The sequence below is a fragment of the Tyto alba genome, unplaced genomic scaffold (genome assembly GCF_018691265.1).
Source record: "Tyto alba isolate M040663 unplaced genomic scaffold, T.alba_DEE_v4.0 Super-Scaffold_23, whole genome shotgun sequence".
NCBI classification, from domain to species: domain Eukaryota; kingdom Metazoa; phylum Chordata; class Aves; order Strigiformes; family Tytonidae; genus Tyto; species Tyto alba.
The window spans coordinates 9950138-9970591 of NW_024881297.1; the positions used below are offsets into that span (position 1 = coordinate 9950138).

General features: G+C 42.3%; 1 protein-coding gene across 5 annotated transcripts in view; it reads left to right on the forward strand.

Moving 5' to 3' along the window:
* The first annotated feature begins 8053 nt into the window (after positions 1–8053).
* The window catches only part of SLC10A7 (solute carrier family 10 member 7), a 151064-nt gene continuing 138663 nt past the window's right edge, over positions 8054–20454 (forward strand). For 3 of the 5 annotated variants that reach the window (XR_006165687.1, XR_006165686.1, XM_042796978.1), the window contains exons 1-3: positions 8054–8227; positions 11864–11946; positions 16948–17084. Coding sequence is in view for 3 of the 5 variants with exons in the window: in XM_042796978.1 (XP_042652912.1) it covers positions 8128–8227; positions 11864–11946; positions 16948–17084 (320 nt within the window). In the remaining 2 variants the exon portion in view is untranslated. Of the gene's footprint in view, positions 8228–9398; positions 9528–11863; positions 11947–16947; positions 17085–20454 lie in introns of those variants that run through there. The other 2 variants (XM_033001708.2, XM_042796979.1) reach the window with 2 other exon arrangements.

Genomic DNA, 20454 nt, shown 5'->3' on the forward strand with positions numbered 1-20454 from the left:
AGATGAGTTCCTCCTCTTGCTTACTACAGCACAAGGGTCTGGCATTAAAGCCACTTACATGGAATGAAATGGGGGAGATTGGATGAGACCTGTGAAATGAACAATACAAAATCAACCTAATACGACTTGTGTGGTATAAACTGGACAGATGACAGGCAGAGGACAGTGCTGCTTGGAAATCTTTGTGAAACCTGATTATGTTGTAGGAACATTTCAAGTTCACAAAAGAATAACTCTTCTTTTCCTTGGGAAGAGGAAGGAGAGGGCACAGTGTCCCAGGGGTAGAGCTCATCAGCAGTGTCCCAGTAAAGTCGTGGGGCCGATACTGAGCATGAGAGAAGGGAGACACGAGAGGGTTTAGCAACTGTGTTGGCTGTGCCAAAGAAACAAGTGGTGGGTGTTGGAGCACTGGATGTGTCAGAGGTGCAAAAGTCTTGCCTCCTGGTTAGTGAGGCGGTAGTAAAGGAAACAAAATCACAGTGGAAGAAGAGTGGTGTGACAGTAGGCTTGGAGAGAAAAGTCTTTCCCTTCAGGCTATGTCCTTCCTGGTGCTGTTTACCTTGGGCTGGTATGTACCCCAAACCTCTTACCTAAGCATCAGTTTAATCCTTGGTTCCCATGTCATCTCCCTCTCTTTGTTTAAATGAGCAGTTTGGGCTGGACACTTCTGGAATAATGACTGCATCCAAAACTTTCATCAGTCAGTGCTGACTTCATGATTTGCATCTGATTACTGCTAGAAAAATTAGGCAGTCGTGTTTTTCTTTTATTTGGTGGTTGGAGGGGCTGTATTTGTTTCCATGTTTTTGTTTTTCATTTATGTCATTATTTGCCAGCAACATAGAATCATGTCCTTTGTTTTAGTTCAGCTTTATTCCCTTGTCCTCGTGTGATATTGTTTTAGGCACAAAGCGTCCCAGTTTTTTTAATACTTCATCACTTTTTAATGCTGCAGATCGTGGGATGAAGAGTTGTCAGCATCCTCATTTTTTCTCTATTGATAGATATAATAGCTGATTTGTTATTAAATAGCTTTTAAAGGATCTCTTCCTCTCTGGTTATTTTTTTTTTTTTTTTTTTCCTAATTATTTAGTGTATTTCCCACTAGTTTATCTCCCTTCCTGACTCTGCTTTTTTTTTTTTTTTTTTTTGGGGGGGGCTGTCTGCCTTCACACTTGAGTTAAGTTTTCAACTTAACTCTGAAACTTTGAAGGGCGAGGCAGAAGAGAACCTGATCAACATCAGACATGTTAGACAGACCTCATCAATTAATATGCCCTCATGGCTCTCTAGGAGAGGGCTTGTGTGGATGTCTGCAGAAGGTGGAGGAGGAATTGGAGTTTTGACTCAGTTCAGAATCCCCACTGCCAGTGGGGATCTCCTGACAGCTTTGGCCTGGTGGTCTTCATTCGTACCAAATCATAGAACAGGTTGGGTTGAAAGGGACCTTGAAATATCACCTAGTCCAAGGCCCCCTACAATCAGCAGAGACTATATCAGGTTGTTCAGAGCCCCATCCAACTTGACCCTGAATATTTCCAGGGATGGGGCACCAATGGTATTAATCACTGCAGGTGGTACTAATGAGGGCTACATTTAAAGTGAGGCCTGTTATGTGTATATGCACTACAGTTACTTGATTGTAGTGTAAGTGTGCCTGGGTTTATGCTTGCACAATACCTGGCGCAAAGAAGCATTGCAGTCTGATCTCTTCATTCTGCCCTGGTATAGACAACCACTTAGGAAAAAAATAAAAAAAAAAGAAAAATGGCTTGATTCCAGCACTGCAAAGTGGCCTAGTGCCACACGGATGGGTGGGAACATGCACCTTCCTCTCAGGACTGACATATGCAGCACATGGAAACATTTATGTTCCAGTGGGGGCACTTCCTAGTCCATTTTAAATAAACAGGCCAGCTAAGGCTGGGATGGAATACCTTGATTTGCAAATAATGTGGAGTTTACTTCAATGCAGGTAAATGACAGCACTGTCAAGCTGTATGACTGTAAGCTCCCCTATTTCCCAGCACTTGGAAAGGCGTGGTTTATTAAGGGGAGGGCAGGCAAAACTTTCCTTTGTAAATCTGTACCCTAGTATGTGTAACTAGCTGCTTGGTTTCCATCCTGCAGGGAAAAATCATGATGGCTGGTGAGGACTGAATGGTCAGGATGTGAGTTATGAACACGGTTTGAAGTTCAAAAAGGCCAATGGAAGTCAGCATGCCAAGCTAAGCACAAGGGATGTGTCTAGACTTTCATCTTTCTGTTGCACACCACATTGACCCTGAGACTGTAGTCCTAAATGACCAAATTGGCCATGGTCAGAGTTCATCTTAGCTCTGTCTGGGGAATGCACTTGGCTTTTCTCCAGACTGATGGAGAGCTGGGACCTGGCCTGTGGTGAAGACAGGACACGGTAATGACATCCAAAGATCCAAGAGGTATGAAGCATCAGGTGCTGCAGTATGATGGAGTCAAACTGACAAAAAAAAGACCACTTCTCTGGCATTCTCCCTCAGGTAAGTTAGTGAATTTGCCCCATTTCTCTGAACCTTTTAACCCTTTGGTAATGTTTAAATCAAAAGGGACAGGCAGAAAAGAAATCAGGTCCCACCTTCCATCCAGCTGAGTGAATACAAAGTTTGGAGCATGGTCGGTCCTTCCTCTTGAACAAACCCTGCTGTTCCTTCTTCTAGGAGATAAAGCATAAGCTTCTGAAAGCCAGCTTTCAGCAACCCCAAGACAAACCCTTCTTCTAGCAACTGCCTCTTTCTCAAGCCTATATGCACTCATGTATTTCCGATTTCTCCAATGGTTGCTCCTTCCAAACTTGACCTTTGTGACGGGTATCACAGTTGGGATGACTGCTCTCCTCTCTGCTTTCTGTGATCTGCATGCTTTTCCCATTGCAAGGGGTTGATTACTCTGAAACTGTTGTAAAACGTTTGCATCTGCACACGTGTGCATACACACCCAAGAATAAATCTGCTGTTTCTCCCCTGTAAAATACAGCAGGGGTTTTAATACTGAAATTGCTCGTGTTTTGATTATTGTAGTATTACAAGGTTATTTTTGTAAGTGTAAGGAGAAAAAATGTAAAAGTATCGCCATGTTATCTCTGAAGTGTCTTATTTAACAGGTTAAATCCTGTTGTTGTTCACTGTGAAATCATTCAGAGAAGCTATTTCATATTCTTGCTTTCATTTTTCAGGTTTAAATATGTACAGATTTTCATGGGTTTTAATAAAAATATTTTTTTCTTATGTTTTTAAACTGCAGTTAAAGAAGCCCATAATTTGTTTCAAGCACAGCTTTATTATGCCAATTGCTTTTTGGTTTTCTTTTTTTTTTAATCCAGCCTTCTGAATGCATTATAGCCTTGCTGTCTACTGGGAAACCATATTTCTGTGAAAAAGTGCAAAATATGAAAATTTCTCTAATCTTATATGATCTAGGTCTAAGAGAAAAAGGCAAGAGAATACAATGGCTGGAGCAGCACTAAGCCAGGTTCTGTTTCTGTGTAAGAACAAGCAGGTTCTAGGCAAGGGATCAGCAAAGCCCCGTTTGCTGCCTTTTCTTCCTAATGCCTAATATTAGTGCATGAAAATTTCACGCTGGGTTCTTAAGTAAAAGAAAAATTGCTTATTTGTTGGATACCTAAATATGTAAGAGGATTCTTTATGACAAGTTAAAAAAAAAAAAAAAAAAGCATTATGCATTTAAAGTCTCTGGGGGAAAAAAAATCATACCATTATAGAAATAAAGCCAAAGATTCACAAAACCTTTTATCATCTTATAGATTCTATTTAGAAAAGCATACCTATATATGTGTTTATGTCCCATTAAATGCTATTCTAAATTGAACTTGTACATAATTCCTACTACTGCATTATGCTAATGGTAGTAAGTCCTGCAGCTGGCAATACCTAAGTGCTCATGGGCATTTAATAATATCAGGTAGCAACAACCAAGAGATCCCTTGCAGATGCCTAAAACAGTATAAGCACCTAGGCCAGGACAGAATAAGAGCATGAGCTCCATTTTCATAAGGAAAACCAGCTAATGGGATCAGTATAGCAATCTCTTCAAGCACCTGAGAAAATCTGAGATCATGCCACTAAGTGCTTGTGAGAAATATAAATGTGTTGTAAACTGTCTCCCATATATTTCCACTTTTTCTCCTCAACTTTCCTATTTATAATTAACACCTCTCTTTATCTTGTTCATTCTGAATATCTTTGTTCTTTTCAAGTTAAATTATTTAATACTATCTCTTCCTTTCGTTTAAGCTCCCTTTATCTCGTGATCCCCTTTCTTTTATATTGAAATCTCTCCTGTCTAAATGCATAATCAGATGACATCTGCTACTATGGAACTTCAAAATCCCAGCACATTCCCTAAAATAACTTAACTGTGTAGTTATTAGACAGCAAGGTACGTTGTGCAGATAAGAGCCTGGATACACAAAAGAAATAGGCTCCACATGGCACAAAGGGGAGCTGACGTCTCGGCATCAGTTACAAACCACCTAAGACTGATTGTTCATAGCGTGAAGCCCTGAAACGTCCAGTCGGCTTCTGCATCTTTGCAGACATGAAAACTGGCCGCTGCTCACATAAACAGTCCTGTTGATTTCAACAGATTACCTGTGAACAACAAAGATTTGGTGTCACGTAGCTACGCATGTCATGAAGCTTTTGTATTATGCAGAAGGAAGCACCAGGGTCTTTAGAGGCAGGAAAGCATCTGGAAGCCCTGAGGTATGTTTGCAGTTGAACAAAAATGGAAATTTGGTCATGTGAAATCAGAGAGAAGCTAAATTCTTGTTCCTGTACTGTGTCTAAGGCACAGCTGAATACATCCCAGAATGGTTTTCTATGATGTGAAATACATGTACATGTGGGCCAGACCATTCTGGGATCTGGTCGAGTCCCAGTGGTTAATTAGGATATGTATATTATCTGGACGGGAACCTGATGAGGAAAGTGAAATGTTGCAGGATATAGTTTTGGATGACAGACGCTGAATTATCCATCTCTAATACTGACCAAATGCCTCAATATGGATGACAAATTGCCTTATAGCAAGAGTGGTGCTGTCTTGCAAACAGATTTAGGACGTGTGAGAGTCCTGCCAAAACACGTAGCGATTTCTTCCTTCTTGTTCTGTGCTGGTGGGGCAGGGAAGAGCTTACAGAATGCTCTCTTATTTAAAAGAAGGAACAATCTAAACTATATGCTTATCATGACAATCAGAGAACAGCTTTTAAACAAAACCAGCTAAAATATCTTTGACCAAGCCTTTCGATACACAGCTTAGGATACCCGTATATGATTTTAAAGGTTACGGAAGAGCCACATGAATCCATGTATTTTGTAACTGTTGGAAAAGATGCTTATTACAAACTTCAGATCTCTTGGAAATAAATTTCCAGACAAAGCATTCACTTAAAGCAACAGAGTGTTATTAAGTTTATCTTTTTTTTTTTTTTTAGTGAGACAAAAGTCAAACTTTTTTGATGATATCTGATAACCATTGCCAAACCATGGTTTTTTTTTTTTTTTTTTATTTCTTAACTGTTCTATATCTAACATACAGGGAGATAGCTTATCCTTCTCTAGAGAAGGAGAGACAGGCTTGGGACAATGCACAAGGAGTGACCATTTAGAGGGAAACATGAGGAGAATCTTCCAGATCCTAGGCCCTAACCTGGGGCTTCTAACTTTTGCCAATTAGAGCCGCAAACTTCTGAAACTTGTTGGCAAAATGAACCTAGAATTAACTTGGGCAGTGGACAAGATTAGAAATTAATAATTAGTATCCACCTGCAAAGAATGAGGGGTGCGATTAGTACCATGTAAAAAACTATGGTGCAAAAGCAGAGAGAGATTAGTGTCTTTACTGCAGGACTGAATTTTACCTCCAGTACCAAGAGTCCTCCATACCTGCCCCTTTACCTCCATCTACAGCTTCCGCAGCAATTGATGCTGCAGCAACTTCATTCTCCGTGAAATTTGGCTGCTTCTAACTTCTGAGTGCTTACCTTTTGGCCTCAATGGATTCTTTGTTCCTTTGCTTTTCCTTGGTAGCAATGCTTCCCCGAAACGTGCTGAAGCTGTGTGTGCCTCCTGGCCCCACTGGTGCAGAGTGAGGCCTCCCCAGTGTGCGGGGAACCTGCCAGGCTGGAACCACAAAGCCTCCTGCCCACCGTGGTTAGAGCTCGCAGGGCTGTGGACACATTCGCAATGAAATGGCCTGGGAAACACAGGACATCTGCCTGGTGTCCTGCTGCATTCAGCTTGGAGGGCCTATGCTCCTGCTAGTGTGCCTTCAGAGCCACGTAGGAAAAGATCTAAGCACTCTGATCTATGAACGGTGCAGATTAAAAGCCATGTGATAGAACTAGGGCCACCTCACCTGTGAATGAGTATCCACAGCAAGATTTAATGTAATTTATATGCTAAACATTAACTTTACATCTTTAGCTGATTCATCTTATCCTTCCTGCGCAGTAATCAAATCCTCCAAGTAATCAAATCCTATGCTCGTTATAATCACAGCTTGCTCTAGAAGAACAGCTGTTATGCATTTATTTTCTCCCCAAACAGCCAACCTGTAGCAGTTGCACAGGCAAAGGCAGGGAGGTTTTGCCATTTGGCACTTGTATCTGAGAACAGAACAAGGGCCAACGTGTCACTCAGTAAACCTTAGGAAACGACTGAGATGTGTAATCGCTTTAAACTGCACGTTTCAGATCTCCTTGTGGGTGCGAGAAGGTACATTCCCTAAATATTCAAAAAATTCAGCTATGATGTATACATGTTTGCACAAGCGAACCTCACAGGACATACAGCAACGTACGCCTCCTCGAGTAGCTGAGATCACAGCTGAGCTTTGAGCTATAAGCATTTATTTACTTGGTAGGAGAAAGCATATGGCAGGGCCCACGTGTAGCCACGGAGCCTGTGAAGCATAAACTTCCCCAAATATTTAGAAACCGTGCAGCAGAACCGTTGTGCGTGTGCAACGTGGAGGGAGAAGGCAGCGTGGCAGCAGCTGTGCTGGTGACCGAGCGTTTGGTGGTTTACCGTTTCCTTTTGAATGGGCGAGCGGGTCGTGGCCGAGCTGATGAACCCCTCGTGGAAGTGGCAGCGGGAGGGGAGTGGCGAATGGGAAGCGCGGGTCGAGCACCAGGAGTAGGTTTTGAGGACAGTCTGTTGGAAGGGAAATGTACTTAGTACTGAAATGACCCCCCCGCCGGGCCTGCGCAGGGCATTGCCTCCGGTTTGGATACCGGCTCGGCCGGCGGGCGCGCCCGTGTCGGCAGGTCGCGGCGCCCGTGGGTGTGCCGAGACCGGTGCCCGCCGCCTTCCTCCGGCAGCGGGGTGGCACCGGTACAACGCCGAGGGGGCGATGAGCAAACCGGCCGCCCAGCCCGCGGGAACGGCGCGGGGCGCGCGTGTCCGTGGCCGTACAGCGGCGGTTACGTGCGTGGGACACGGCCGCCTGCCCGGGGCTCCTCGCTTTCCGCGACACGGCTTGCCGGATTTTAACCGCCAGCATTTTCACGGCGAAACGGCCGCCACGGAAAGGTTGTGCGTCCGTGGAGCTTCCGCAGCCGCCAGTTCCCGCTTGACGCGGGTGGAAGCGCGGGGGGGGAGGCGGGGCGGGGCGGGGCGCGCGCCCGCCCTCCCACGCGTCAAACGCCGGGCGTCACGCAGCCGCCGTAATCTACCAAAACAGCGCGCGCTCCCGCCGCCTCACCGTTCCCACCGGGTACTACGCCCGCCGGGACCGGCTCCGGGGGCCGCGCTCCCCGCCCCGCAACAGCAGCGGCGTTGTCCCGCCCCCTCAGCACGCCACCCGCGGGGCCCCCTCACCCCCCCGCCTTACCCCGTGGGGGTACTGCTCGGAGCAGGGGGGGCAGTCGGCGCAGCGCGGCCTCTGCGCGGCTCTTCGGAGGTGCGTGGTAGCGATGGCGGCGGTGGGTGAGACTTTTTCTGTCAGCGGATCCGGCTGGTCCCGCCGGCGGGCGGGGAGTGGGGGGGGGGGGCCGCGGGGCGGGGGGGGGGGGGCGGCTGCACCCCGCCCCGGCGGTGCGGCCGGGCCGGGCGGCGGGGGTGAGACATGGGGCTGCTGGAGCGGCTGCGGAAGGAGTGGTTCATCCTGGGGATCGTGCTGGTCATCGCGGCGGCGCGGCTGGAGCCCGCCGTCGGCGTCAAAGGGGGTGAGTCCGGCCGCTACCGCACACCCCCCCACACACCCCCCCCCCCAATTTTCCCAGGCCGCTCGGCGCAGAGCCGTGAGGGGAGAACCGGCGGGGACACTCCCCCCACCCCGCGCCCCGTAGCCGCGGTGCGGAGGCGGGGGGGAGGCTGGTGGGCCTTTCCGCGGGTCCCCCGGCGCGGGGGGGGGGTGCGTGTGGGAGGTGTGTGCCGGGCGTTTTGCTGCTGGGGTGTCCCTCGGGGCGTCCTTTCGGAAAGTTTGGGACTCGAGTGGCCCAGGGGTGCAGGCTGCGGGCTGGGGGGCACAGCCGAAGCCGCCGGGCCCTCCTGTGGGTCGCCAGCAGCTCCCCGTCTCTGGCTGGTAACCAGCCGCTGGTCGGCAGGTACCCTCGGAGCATTTCAGGGTGTATTCCTGCGTGTATCTTTGCTGGGCGCTGGACCAGTTGCCGGGATAATGCCCTGCTCTTTGTCGGATTAGTAGCAACGAAAAACTGGGTAGCAACTTACTTTGAATGTACTCCCGCTAAACTCAGTAATAACTTCAAGAACTCCGAGGTGGACATAAAGCCATTGCCGTTCGGTGGATGAATGTGTGCCATCTATGAGCTTCCCGAGAGGTGAAGCTTAATATATATTGTGTTAAATCTCAGGTGTGCTGTATTTTCAGCCAGGTTGATTTTTCTCTTTTTTTTTTTTTTTTTTTTTGGTGCCCTCTTCATAATGAAAGATGAGGGAAAACAGGATCATTTTCACTGTGCAAAATGGTGTCAAGTGCTCACAGTAAATAAATCGGAAGAAAAATCTGTCCTTTTCTGAGTAGTGAGGTCTTGCATGTTTCTTGTAACAGCTATCCCCTGTTGTTTGACAATAAACAGTGGTGTAGCTTTAAGTATGAATACTGGCAGCATCTTCTGGTTAGTTTCTGTTGTAACTTCAGTTCCAGATGTTAGCAATTTTCAAGAACAAATTAAATGTGGGTTTGTTTTTTTTTTGTTTTTTTTTTTTTTTCTAATTGATCTCTGAAGATTTAAGAAAAGGCATGTAGAACACTTGAACAGAATTCCTTTAGCAATTCCATGTTACGGGAGGGGAGGAAGGATCTAGCTGTGCTTTTATACACATAGATTTTTTTTTTTTTTTTTTTTTTTCCCTAACAGAGCTGAAGTTTGAGGATAGCTTCTCACTGAGGAGCCAACCTTTCCCCCCCCCGCACTTAGGTTCTGAGAAAAAAGAGATTTAAAAAAATATGGCTCTGAACACTTGCTGTGGCAACTAAGGCTCCGGTCCTTCATGATGTTCAGGGTAGGCAAATTCCTGCTGTGCAAGGATCCCCTCTAACATTTGTGTTCTGCTTTGCGTAGGTGAATAGGACCCACATGGAGCTTCTTGCAGGATCCATGCTGTGTCTTCAGCAGACCTTAAAGACAACTTTAAATTGATAGTATCAGGTGGTTTGTCCCTTTCTGGTTTGATTGTCATGCTAATTGTTAGCAGCAATGTGGGAGACCCTTTTAACTAGAACAAGAGATAATTTTTCCTCAGCCTACTTCCTGCATGGAAGCACTGTGATGGAGCACTTTGTTTAATTACCCTACTGCAAAGAGATGTCAGGCTTTGACATGGTATTGTTCCTGGGACAACTTGCTTGAAAAATCTTGGAAGGATTGATTGAAACTCATAAGCACGTGTTCCCCAAAGTGGTATCCCTCCTCTGAAGCTGTGTGATCTCAGTGCTCATTTTAAAAACAGGAGGGGGGGGAAAAAAAAAAAGAGATATGGGGTAGGAAATACCAGCATATGAAAAAAAACCCCTTAGTTTGTCATCTTCCAGCTGACAAAACCATTCGCTGTAATTTGCAGGGCCTTACTGAATGGTATGGATGGTCCAGCGTCCATACCAGTGGAACATTGTGCCACAAATAACAAAGATTTATGCTGTTGCCACCTTCAGGGCATAAGCCAAGCCCTTTTTCTGTGTTTTCCTATTTGATGAATGAGCCTATTTAGTTCCTTTGTGAAAACAGCTTTCTTGACCAGTCTTTTGCACAAGACTTGAAGGGGGTCTGTTATGACCAGAGTTCCCTGTGCTCCATGAACCTGCTTTTGCTCTGGTGGTAGAGATTTCTCCTGTGTAAAGGAGATCAGGTAGCCCAGTGAAAAACCCTAAACCAGAAAAACTGAGTCCTGGAAGAACGCCTATTTTAGCCGGATTAACTAACTCACTGCCTGTTCCTGTCTGTCCAGTGTGTGTGTGCATGTACATGTATGTTCTAATCTTCTAGAAGATTAGAAAAGTTATGTAATTCTATATCTATAAAATACAGTTTTTGTGTGACTATATATATTTTTATAATTTTTCTGTTTCCCCCCTGACTATTCAGTTAACATGCCATAATTTTGCAACTAGCCATGTGCTTTGTTGCAACTTTAACTCTTACATTTCCTGACTTATTTTTACCTTATGCTTCATACAGGTTTTTTGGTTTGTGTTTTGTATTTAACACACACAGTTTTAGTGTCTCATCAACAGAGTCCTCTGAGAGTAGGATTTGGGTTTAAACGACTTGAGATGAAAATTTGATTAGACTTGGTGTACAATCAAGTCCCTCTAATTTAAGGATCGTTGACCTTGCTCCAGTGTGACCATCAATGTATCATTCATCCGAGAGAGCAGAAAGGATCCTCTCTTCTGGAGTGTCAAGTAAAGGCTTGCTTGTTTGCTGCTGCAGTTTTGCTCATGACAACTTACTGTCACTTGCAGAGTTAGGATATTACTTTGGTCCTAAGTAGACTGCTAATATTTTCTTTCCGATATAATAACTGGTTGAATGCTTGTGAAAAAAATGAGTATATACATTTTGTGCTTGGTGCTTTGCTCCGAAGGCAAAGTGTATTAAGAGAATTCATCATTTTTATAGGAGTGTAAAAAGTATTTTCTTGTAATCTCCCTGAAAAAGAAAGTATATAAATACATACAAATGTAAGCTTTTAATACAGTGGAACCCTTGGAGGTGCAGTCATCTGCCCTTGCTGATCTCACTGCAGCAGTGTGTCTGAAATGTTACTGTAGGGCTGGAATGAACCATTTTGCCACAGCCCTGTTGTGGGGGAATAATGCAGAATTGCCCCAAGGAAATCATTGCAAGGTACGATTTGGTTTCCTCTGTGCAGGCAGCCAGGCAGGTGTGTTTGCGCTGTGGGGGAAGAAGTGAGAGGTGACTATGTAAATGATATTGATGACCCTGTGGAGGAAGCAGCTAATATTTTTATTGGAGTGTAGGGTTTGAGTTTGCTGACGCTATAGGGACACTCTCATGGCAGAACTGTGAAAAACTCCCTGTTTTCACACTTCCAGAATTTACTCGTTAGTTCCCAGTGGCCTGTAATCATGGAACCCAAATTTGTATGTCATACCTCACTCTCTGCTCACTGGTTTGCTTTTGTTTATTTAATACTTATATTGATTTAATAATGCTTATAACTTGATAGAAACCCCATTCTTTTTATTAGGGACTTTAATCGTTAGATTTTTCTCCAGGTATTTTTCCAGATATTCTCATTTACTTTGATTGTGATGTACGCATATCATTATTTCTTTGACTGTAGTTCACTTTGTTCTTTATGTCTGTATTTTTTAGGACCCCTGAAACCAGAAATTACCATAACTTACATTGCTGTTTCAGCTATATTCTTTAACAGTGGACTCTCCTTAAAAACTGAGGTACTGTAATTTCTCATTGCTTTGCTCTTGTTTTGCTTAAAAAAAGTTTTGTGTTGCTTTTGATCAGGTTTGAATGTAATTGAAATATTTAATTATTATGCTATGTTGCTATTATGCTGGGAGAATGACTAACAAGAACAGATAAGACATTTATGGAATAACCCCTCCTTGATTTCAGAAAATTCATTGCAAAGTAATGAACGTGATGAGAAGGAAAGTGTGAATAAATTTCACCCATCTATAGAGGGTGGATTGCTTGACTTTGCAGGGCTTTGACTAAATGGAAGTGCTGAGCACAATTTTGAGACTGGATCTACGCCCTGGATGTGTCCCAAACCCAAATTGGGGTGAGACCCAGGAGCACACTGGCACCTGCCTTCTGCCACCCCTTCTGTACTTTGGCTTCCCCACTGCTCAGCTGAGATACAGGCCAGAAAACTGTGTGAATCGTAGGGAACTAGTCAGAGAGGGGCTATGTGGAGTCTCCATTCCTCTGTAGGACGTGAAGAGAAGGTGTCAGTTCTCTGTGCCTCTCTCCATCTTATCTGCTGGTGTGTTCTCTAATTAAAACTCTTTAGGCTAGTCACCACAGGATTAATGCAAGCAAAGATCTGGTTAAGTTACTGCATTTGGTAGGCACGGGACAGCAGCTAATACCAACACAAAAGGGTTCATCTGCAGATGCAAGGCCAATATACAGGTACAAAGTCTTGGCATTCTTTTCCTGTAGGATTTAGTTGTGGACAGGTGGACTTAAAGTGCATATGTTCTACTTCATATCACAGGCGCTGAGACTTTTTTCAAATTTTGTCACACATTTTTCAAAGAGGAGCAATCTGGGAGTAAGAAGAGATGAAGGAAAGAACCTTAGTGATGTGTAAAGGAGGCATGGAGAAAGGAAATTATGGCTATGTGCCAAGAAGAGAAGGAGCAGCCAGAGTTGAAGTGAAAAACTGCATGTCTCTTAGTCTAGTTTCTTGATTTCTTTTATGCTGTTGGCTGTGCTAACAGGTGATGTCATTCATATGTTGCATGATACTAATGCCTAAAAGAATCATCATGATGTTGTCCAGTTACTTTCTGGACAAACTGGGATTTGGATGAACAGCGTGCAGTCAACAAAAAAAAAATTCTATACATGCGTTGTGGTTATAGTGTTCAAGTTTCAAATGGTGATGGGGTTTGAATTGATGGCAGCCCACTCCTGTGTCTGCTGGCAGTTCTGGCACTAGGGCCTCTAGTTCTGCCGGGACACAGTAGAAGGGAAGTGAATAACTTTAGTCATTTCTATAGCAGCTGTTTAGAGCCTTGTGGTCTTATGGGGAAGCAGGAAGAACCGTGTTACCTGTTTACCAGGGACAGTAATTAATCCTAATGGCAGTAGGTTGCAGAGAAGTGCTTTCTTCCACAGAGAAGAGGACCCGAAACACAAAGCCTGAGTAGTGCTAACGGAATGGAGTTTTCTGATTTCAGGATTAGGAATCTTTGCATGCAGAGGAAAAAATGTAAAACTTCTTTCCGTTTCAGTAGTTTCTATCCTTCAAGCTTTATGTTTGTAAAGCAGCTGCAAGCGAGAGTAAAATCAGGGGCATTATCAAAGTCTTGATTAGATTCTCAATGATAGTGGACATCTAACTCTTTCCAGTTAAGGTGACATGACTGACAGGTTCCTGGGCAATGTGTCATGTCCTACTTTGAACTTGCATAACTTTTTTTCATCTGTGGTTTTAAAAGCAATATATTGGCGTAAATGAAGCTTTTACAGGAGCTGGTGTTTATGTCTAGGTAGCTGATCTCAGATTGTTTTGGAAGCATCAGTTAGGACTGGTGCTGTACATCCAGCTTTGTTATATTAAGAAGCTAAGCCTTTTCGGAATTTCTGTCACGGGGTAGAAGTTAAAAATGAAGAAAACCATTTCACTCGTATCCTGTGCTATTACTTTCTAAAATGTATGCTAAAAACAATCCCTAAATGTGTTAGGAGGCCAGGTCATGTTTTTATTAAAATACTTTGGAGCATGTTTTAATTGTTTAAGGTATAACCTAAAGTTGATAGTATTAGTCAGTTAATGTATCTTTTTATTGGATTGCAAAGTAAATAAGTTCTGCTTTTGTCCTTATTAGTTCTTGACCTGTGTGTCGGTTGTTCTACCTTGGATAATATATTAGATAGAAACTAGTGTTTGGTATGATTTATGAAATGATAGAAAGTTGTGTAAGAGTTAACGGAGGCCTTCTGATAAATCTGACAAAATTAGAAAGAGCTGCTGCTATTTTAGAGTTACACTTCTGGTTTTATCTGCTGAGAAGGTGCACGCTCAAAAAAATTTGCTAACATGCATTCAGAAGGCATTTTACAAAGTAAGGCAGCGTTTGGGGAGAGCCTATCTGTGCATGGCCTTGTCATGTTTTCAAATCTAGAGGTGACTGAGGTCCTCTTACATTTGTAGAAAGGTTCCAGTAATGACAAGAACATTTGATTCCACCTTAATATAATGCTCTTTCAGTTTTCAGTGACTGGATAGCTTGCTCTATGAAAGCAAATGCCTCCTGTAGGGCTCCAGAAGTTAAATCGCATTACTTGAGTTATCCATTTCAATGAGGAATTTGGCAAGCCACTGAAAACACTGTATGCACTGTGTAGGTATTTCCCCAGAGGAGTCCAGCCGTGACCATCTAAATGTGGCTGGATGGCAACAGGGACCCACACTGACCAGTGAGAGACTAGGATAAACTCTAACAGGTCTGAAATACTGGGAAAGACAAGGTAACCTGTTCTACCTGGTGTGCAGAAGCAGTTATAACTTGCAGCTTCCAGTAACTTTTCTGAGACTTCTGTTTTGAGGACTACAGTGATGGATATATTTTGAGACAAGCCTTTGTAGATTGCTTAAGCGGGTGAAGGCTGTTTGCCTTAAGTGTTTGTTCTATGATGATAACAGTCTAAGGAATAACTATTCTAAAAGACAGTCACTGGAGGTGTTTTAAAGACTGGTAATTCAGATCTGGAAAGACCTGTTGCATTCTTTCGTGCACTAGGTTGGATATGTTGTAATTGCCTTCCTTGTTCCCTGGAATATCTAACCAGCCTTTCTCAACTTTCTGTCTTGGATTTTGTTTTTGAAAGTATTATACAGTTTTCTTAAAATCATCTGGTTTTAAGGCATTTTCCAGTTGTAAAAATATTAAATTATAAGGGCACTTGTGTATGTGTGATGGTGCCTAGATTGGGGGTGCCTTTATAGCTTGGTCCACTAGGAAATCTGGGGCTGGAGGTGACTCGGCAGGAAAGAAGAAGGAATTACCAGCTTTGTTGAAATAAGTCAATTGCTTTGTTTTTTCTCAATTATATTATTTACTTTTAAAACGTACACTTTTATAGAAATATTTCCAGGTAACTTTTCTTCCCGCACAGGATGCATTTCTACTACTAGACATTTTATTTTTGCTTTCTTTTTGAGACAAGATGAAATAGTACTACAGTGAAGCAATTCGTAACACTGTAGGTACTGCAACAGGTTATGTGTGAAGAAGGCTTATTTTTTCATCCAGAGTGATGCTAGCATGCATAAGAGTTTTCTTTATTTAAAAAGCCCATTTCATTCAGTTAACCAAACACTGAATATAATGATGCTTCTTGGTAAAACTGAATCAAAATGTATGTTTCATAGTCCTTGTTTTGTATAACTTTAAGACTGGGATATGAATGGATGTGTATTTTTTTTGTGGAAGGTTTTTTCCCCTTAACCCTGATTTGGGAGGTAGTTTTTATTAAGGTGAAAAAGGTAGCAAGGACATGGTGCTGAATTGCTATTACTTCCAAATGTATAATTACATCAGCGTGCATTTGGTTGGTTGAAAATGCAGTATTTTATTGTGCTTCATAAAAGTGCAACTGTTTTGAAGCTGAGGGTGGCATTTGAAGATTGACTGCTGCATTACTATACATAGAAATACATTTTTTTTTTTTTTTTGCTTTTTTTTTTTTTTAATGTTCCTGGGGTATCACTTAGCTGGAGAATCCTGGCAAATTAGGTTTTGAATAAAAGTGCCATCAGGTCTTTTCCCATTGCATTGTTTACTTGAAAAGAGCGCGAGGTATTTTGAGAGAAAGGAAAAAGAATTTGTCTTATCAGTTTCTGAGAGTTGTAATGAGCTGAAGTGTACAAGGTTTTTTCCTTGTACTCAGAAGCTGTGTAGAAGCTCCTTGGGGTGCCCAGGAACATAGAAACAGAGAGACACAGAAAAATTTATTGTCTAAGGATACTTGATCACCTCTCAGGAGTGCTATTACACTATTTAAAATTAATCTATTTTTTTTCTCAGTCTCCAGCAGTGTTTTACAATTTATTTCTCTGAATTTTATGTCTTAGCTGTTGTTAGCTTGTTATGTTCTTGGTATTCTTTCTTGGTTATTCTTCATCAGTGTAATTTTTTTCTGTAAATTTCCTATCTGTTGATACAATAAGTGATCAAAACCTGCTACAAATTGCTTTTTATGTTTGTTAGTCTTTCCTTAAAAAAAAAGGCCACCACAAATGATGACTGTAATGAAACAACCCTTTTTCATGGTATAAATGCGAATCACAGTTTGTGGCTCTCTTTAGACTAGAGAAGCCTGAAATCATGTGGACACTACAAATTTCCCTTCCTCTTGATACTGGCAGTCAGTAAAGTAAACAGGCCGTCAGCATAGTTAACACAGGGTTTGAAGCAGTGACAAAGTGCTAAGGCTGCCTGCTGAAAAGCTCCCGTTATGAGAGCCTATGCTATTCTTGAAGTGGTGGACAATTCTTTTGGAAAAATGCCCAGGAGCAGACAGAGCTTTTATGTTGTCTGGATGTACTTCATTATTAAAGAGGAGATCAGATGATCCCTAAAGGTGCCTTTTTGACATGTACTCTCTTTGTATTCTATAGATGATCCTAGTTTTAAAAGCACAAACGTGATCTTACTTCAGCTGTTATGACTGCAACTTCCTCTCTTCTTTTTCTTTTGCAGGAGCTGACAAGTGCTTTGATGCATGTGAAACTACACCTTTTTGTCCAGATTTTTACACTTGTGTTCTTCCCAACAGCAATATGGCTCTTTCTTCAGCTATTATCAATCACACCTATAAATGAATGGCTTTTAAAAGGGTATGTTTAAGCATAATGGAGTGAAATATATTTGTAGCTGTCTTCTTAAAGGGCTGCTTATCCTGTGTCGGGTGTTTTAAGGCTTGTATTGTGAATGGATTTTGCTGGTTGTTTTTGTGCTTCAGCACTTTGCTGTCGAAAACACAGTACACGTGCAAGATTATTCTTTCAGGAACCTGGTCTCATTTTTAGAAAGTCTGGTCAGTTAGTTTCACATGTAGGGAGCTTGCAACAGGTTAGTTTTTTTTCACAAGGGTCTCGAGGAGGATGAGGAGGAAAGAAAAGGAATGCTGAAGGAAACACATAGGTCAGTGAACACATACTGTGTATGCCATGTACTGGTATCCTGTTCTGTTTTTAAACAGTCTGTATTGAGCATCTCTTGCATGTGTCCAGATTGGAGTTCAGTATCTGCTCTTAGCTAATTTACAGAGAAAAATAAAAAAAGAGTAAAGTTTTGTAGGAGGAGAACTTTGAGATGAGCAGAAGCTAAGTTACCATGTCAACAATGTATTTTAAATCTTCAGTGTACTCTGCCAATGTGTGTTTCCAAAGCTGCATTGATGGTTCAGTAGTGATAGATGTTATGAAAAATCAAAAAAATAAAAAACTTTTTTTCAGAATCAAAGGTCAATATCTAGTGCCATGCAGCTATACTGGAACATTTGAATGCAAAAATCAATTATTTTAGAAAACTACTTAAGAAATCCCCATTGTTTCTTACTGCTTGGTGAAACATTGCTTCGGGAGAGTTCCCTGTCTTAAAAGTTTAATGATAAAACTGCTCATGTTTGTTTTTATAAGGCTTAAACCTGAAAGAGCATTTTGTCTTTTAAGATGCTTTTCCAGGCCAAGAGTGAAGTGGTCCAAATGATACTGAGAAGCTGAAATTGAGATGACATCATTTAAAAGTTAGCAATGTTTAGCTTAACAGTATTAGTACATCAAGGAGATAACAAGGTTGCTATACAATGTCCAGGTGCATTTGGCTGTTCATAGTCAATGTTATTCTTTAAAGTAAACTCATTGTGAAGTTTTTTCTCAGCTGGAACAGAGACATAATTTTCCACAGTGAGCCAAAGCTCCCTCCTAATCAGTCCATGGAAGTCTCAGTAACGTACAAGAGATTTTTGTGGTTTTTGTTCCTTGCAGCACTTCTCAACCCTTCATTGCTATGACTCTTATGCCACTTTGGTTCCTAGTACTTAAGGAACACAATCTGTTACATGCACAAGTATATGTCTGTGTAGATACATACACACCTGTGAAACTGTGTGTAAAACTACATATGTTTGTTTTGTTTTGTTTTTTTTTTTTTTAAAGAAACACTTGTATGTGTATCTCCTTAAATGTGGAGTCTAAACCACCCTCATTTTTCATGAAGCTGTGTCTGCGTTTTACTAGTGAGCTAGTGTACTTCTATATGTTTCAAGTTGCCTTGCAGGCACTTGTTCCTTGAGTACTATTTCTGTTTTGTCTGTGTTTTATCTTTTAGTACATTAACTCTGTGTTGAGACTTCATTCAAAGACTGTCCAGGTTGAGGAGTTTAATGAAGATGGGGTTTTTCTTTTTGTTTGTTTTGTTTTGTTTGTCCCAGGAGTGCTTTCTTGATAAGTACTGCTGTTCAGGACATGCTCAGAGCAGCAGCCATGGTGTAGCTCTGAAGGCACCCACTGCAAAGGGAGCCTGATGGGAGCTGTAACTTCAGTGGTATGCAGCTGCAGAAGATACTGAGCTCTGTTCTAACTCTAGGATAACACATTTTTAAAGCAGGTGCTCTCATGTCCCTGTATGGGTATGTGAAAGGAGAGTGAGGAGCTGATGTGAGGACTGCCCGTGCCTTGGCCGCTCTGTGTAACCAGTTCATCCCAGTGCCCCACAGCTGCAATTTTTATTCCCTAGAAACATTGAAGCACTCTAATGAAAACAGCGGGGAACAAGACAGGCTTTGGCAAAGTTACTTCCTCATCATGCACGTTTAGTGCAGTTTGTAGTGGGAGCTAGTTGACAGTCCTCACAAAGTCCTGGAAAATAGGCATATGCTCCCAAGGGCATGCAGCACCTTGGCAGGGTGGCTCCCCTGGGCTCTAGTTCTCCACTACCCTCCTCACATGATTGTTCCTAAAGGGCACAGTCAGGCCTGCAGTTAATTTCCTGTCTTGCTTCAGAATGAATGGTATATTTTCCCATCCTCTATAACAGTCTATTTTGCTCTAAATGTTATTTGAGAGGCAGATTCAGATGGTACCAGCTTTTCATCTGTGTTTTTACAGTTGTTTTTTTGATTCTTCCTCTCTGTCTGGGGTGATATTGGGAAGTTTGTTGCTGTGCAATTTTTTTGAAATATATAAAATAGAGGAGAAACAGACATCATCCCAAGAATCTTTTTATTTAATTTTTTGTGAGCTTACTAGGTTTTGCATTGACGGCATCTCTTTGAAAAGGAGTGTGAAGCAGGATATTAATGTTTACACAGATTCACCTCTTCTGCCACTCTTAGCATATAGCATTTATGGCACGGGTGGTAAGGCATGAGATGTAAAAATCTGGTACCAGATATGGCTTTGGTAGTTCCATATCTAAAATATGGGACTTTGAACCCTACTACTCAGTTGCCTGCAATGTATCAGCAGAACAGGTATTATTTATCACTCTTCAGCAATTCTTTGGACCCCTGATGTTAGTGCTTATAACATGGCCTGAACCAGTGGAACATTTCAGTTTGTTGATTTTTATCTGTAGTAATCTATAGTCCATTAGAGCAATTTATTTGTCTGTTGATAGTATTGTAGTTGATACAAAGCAAGAAAAAAGTTCACAGATGCATGTTTCAATACACCTGATTAAAAGTATTTCCATTTAGTGTGTACCAGTTTTTTGGTAGATAAATATTTGCATATGAAGTATATTTAAAACCATAGCTTGATAGTGATTTTAAATTTCTGTAATTTCAAATGTATTATTTTTAAATTGAGAGAGTTAACAGATATTGTATTATTAAACCTTTCCCTTATAGTGTGGAAAATCCCTGCCAGCTGAGATGAATGCCCTTGCACGCATTTCATAACTCTCTGGATAACTTTGAGCTTAATCCACCCCTTACTAGTGCAGGTGAGAAGTTCAAGGAGCTGGCTGCCAAGGGACCACATAGAAGAGAGATAACAGTGTCACAACCTATGCAGGGGATGGACATCAGACTCACCACGTGTTTGTCTGCTGTGTATTTTCGTATATATTTCCAAACTTTCCACACCATTTCTTTTTCCTGTATTTCTTTTCTTTTCAGTATGAGTTTATCCAGATAAGTGCTGACAACTTTGTGCTTCCATAGCTTATTCCTCTATAAGCTAAAGGTGCTATCTGCTTCCA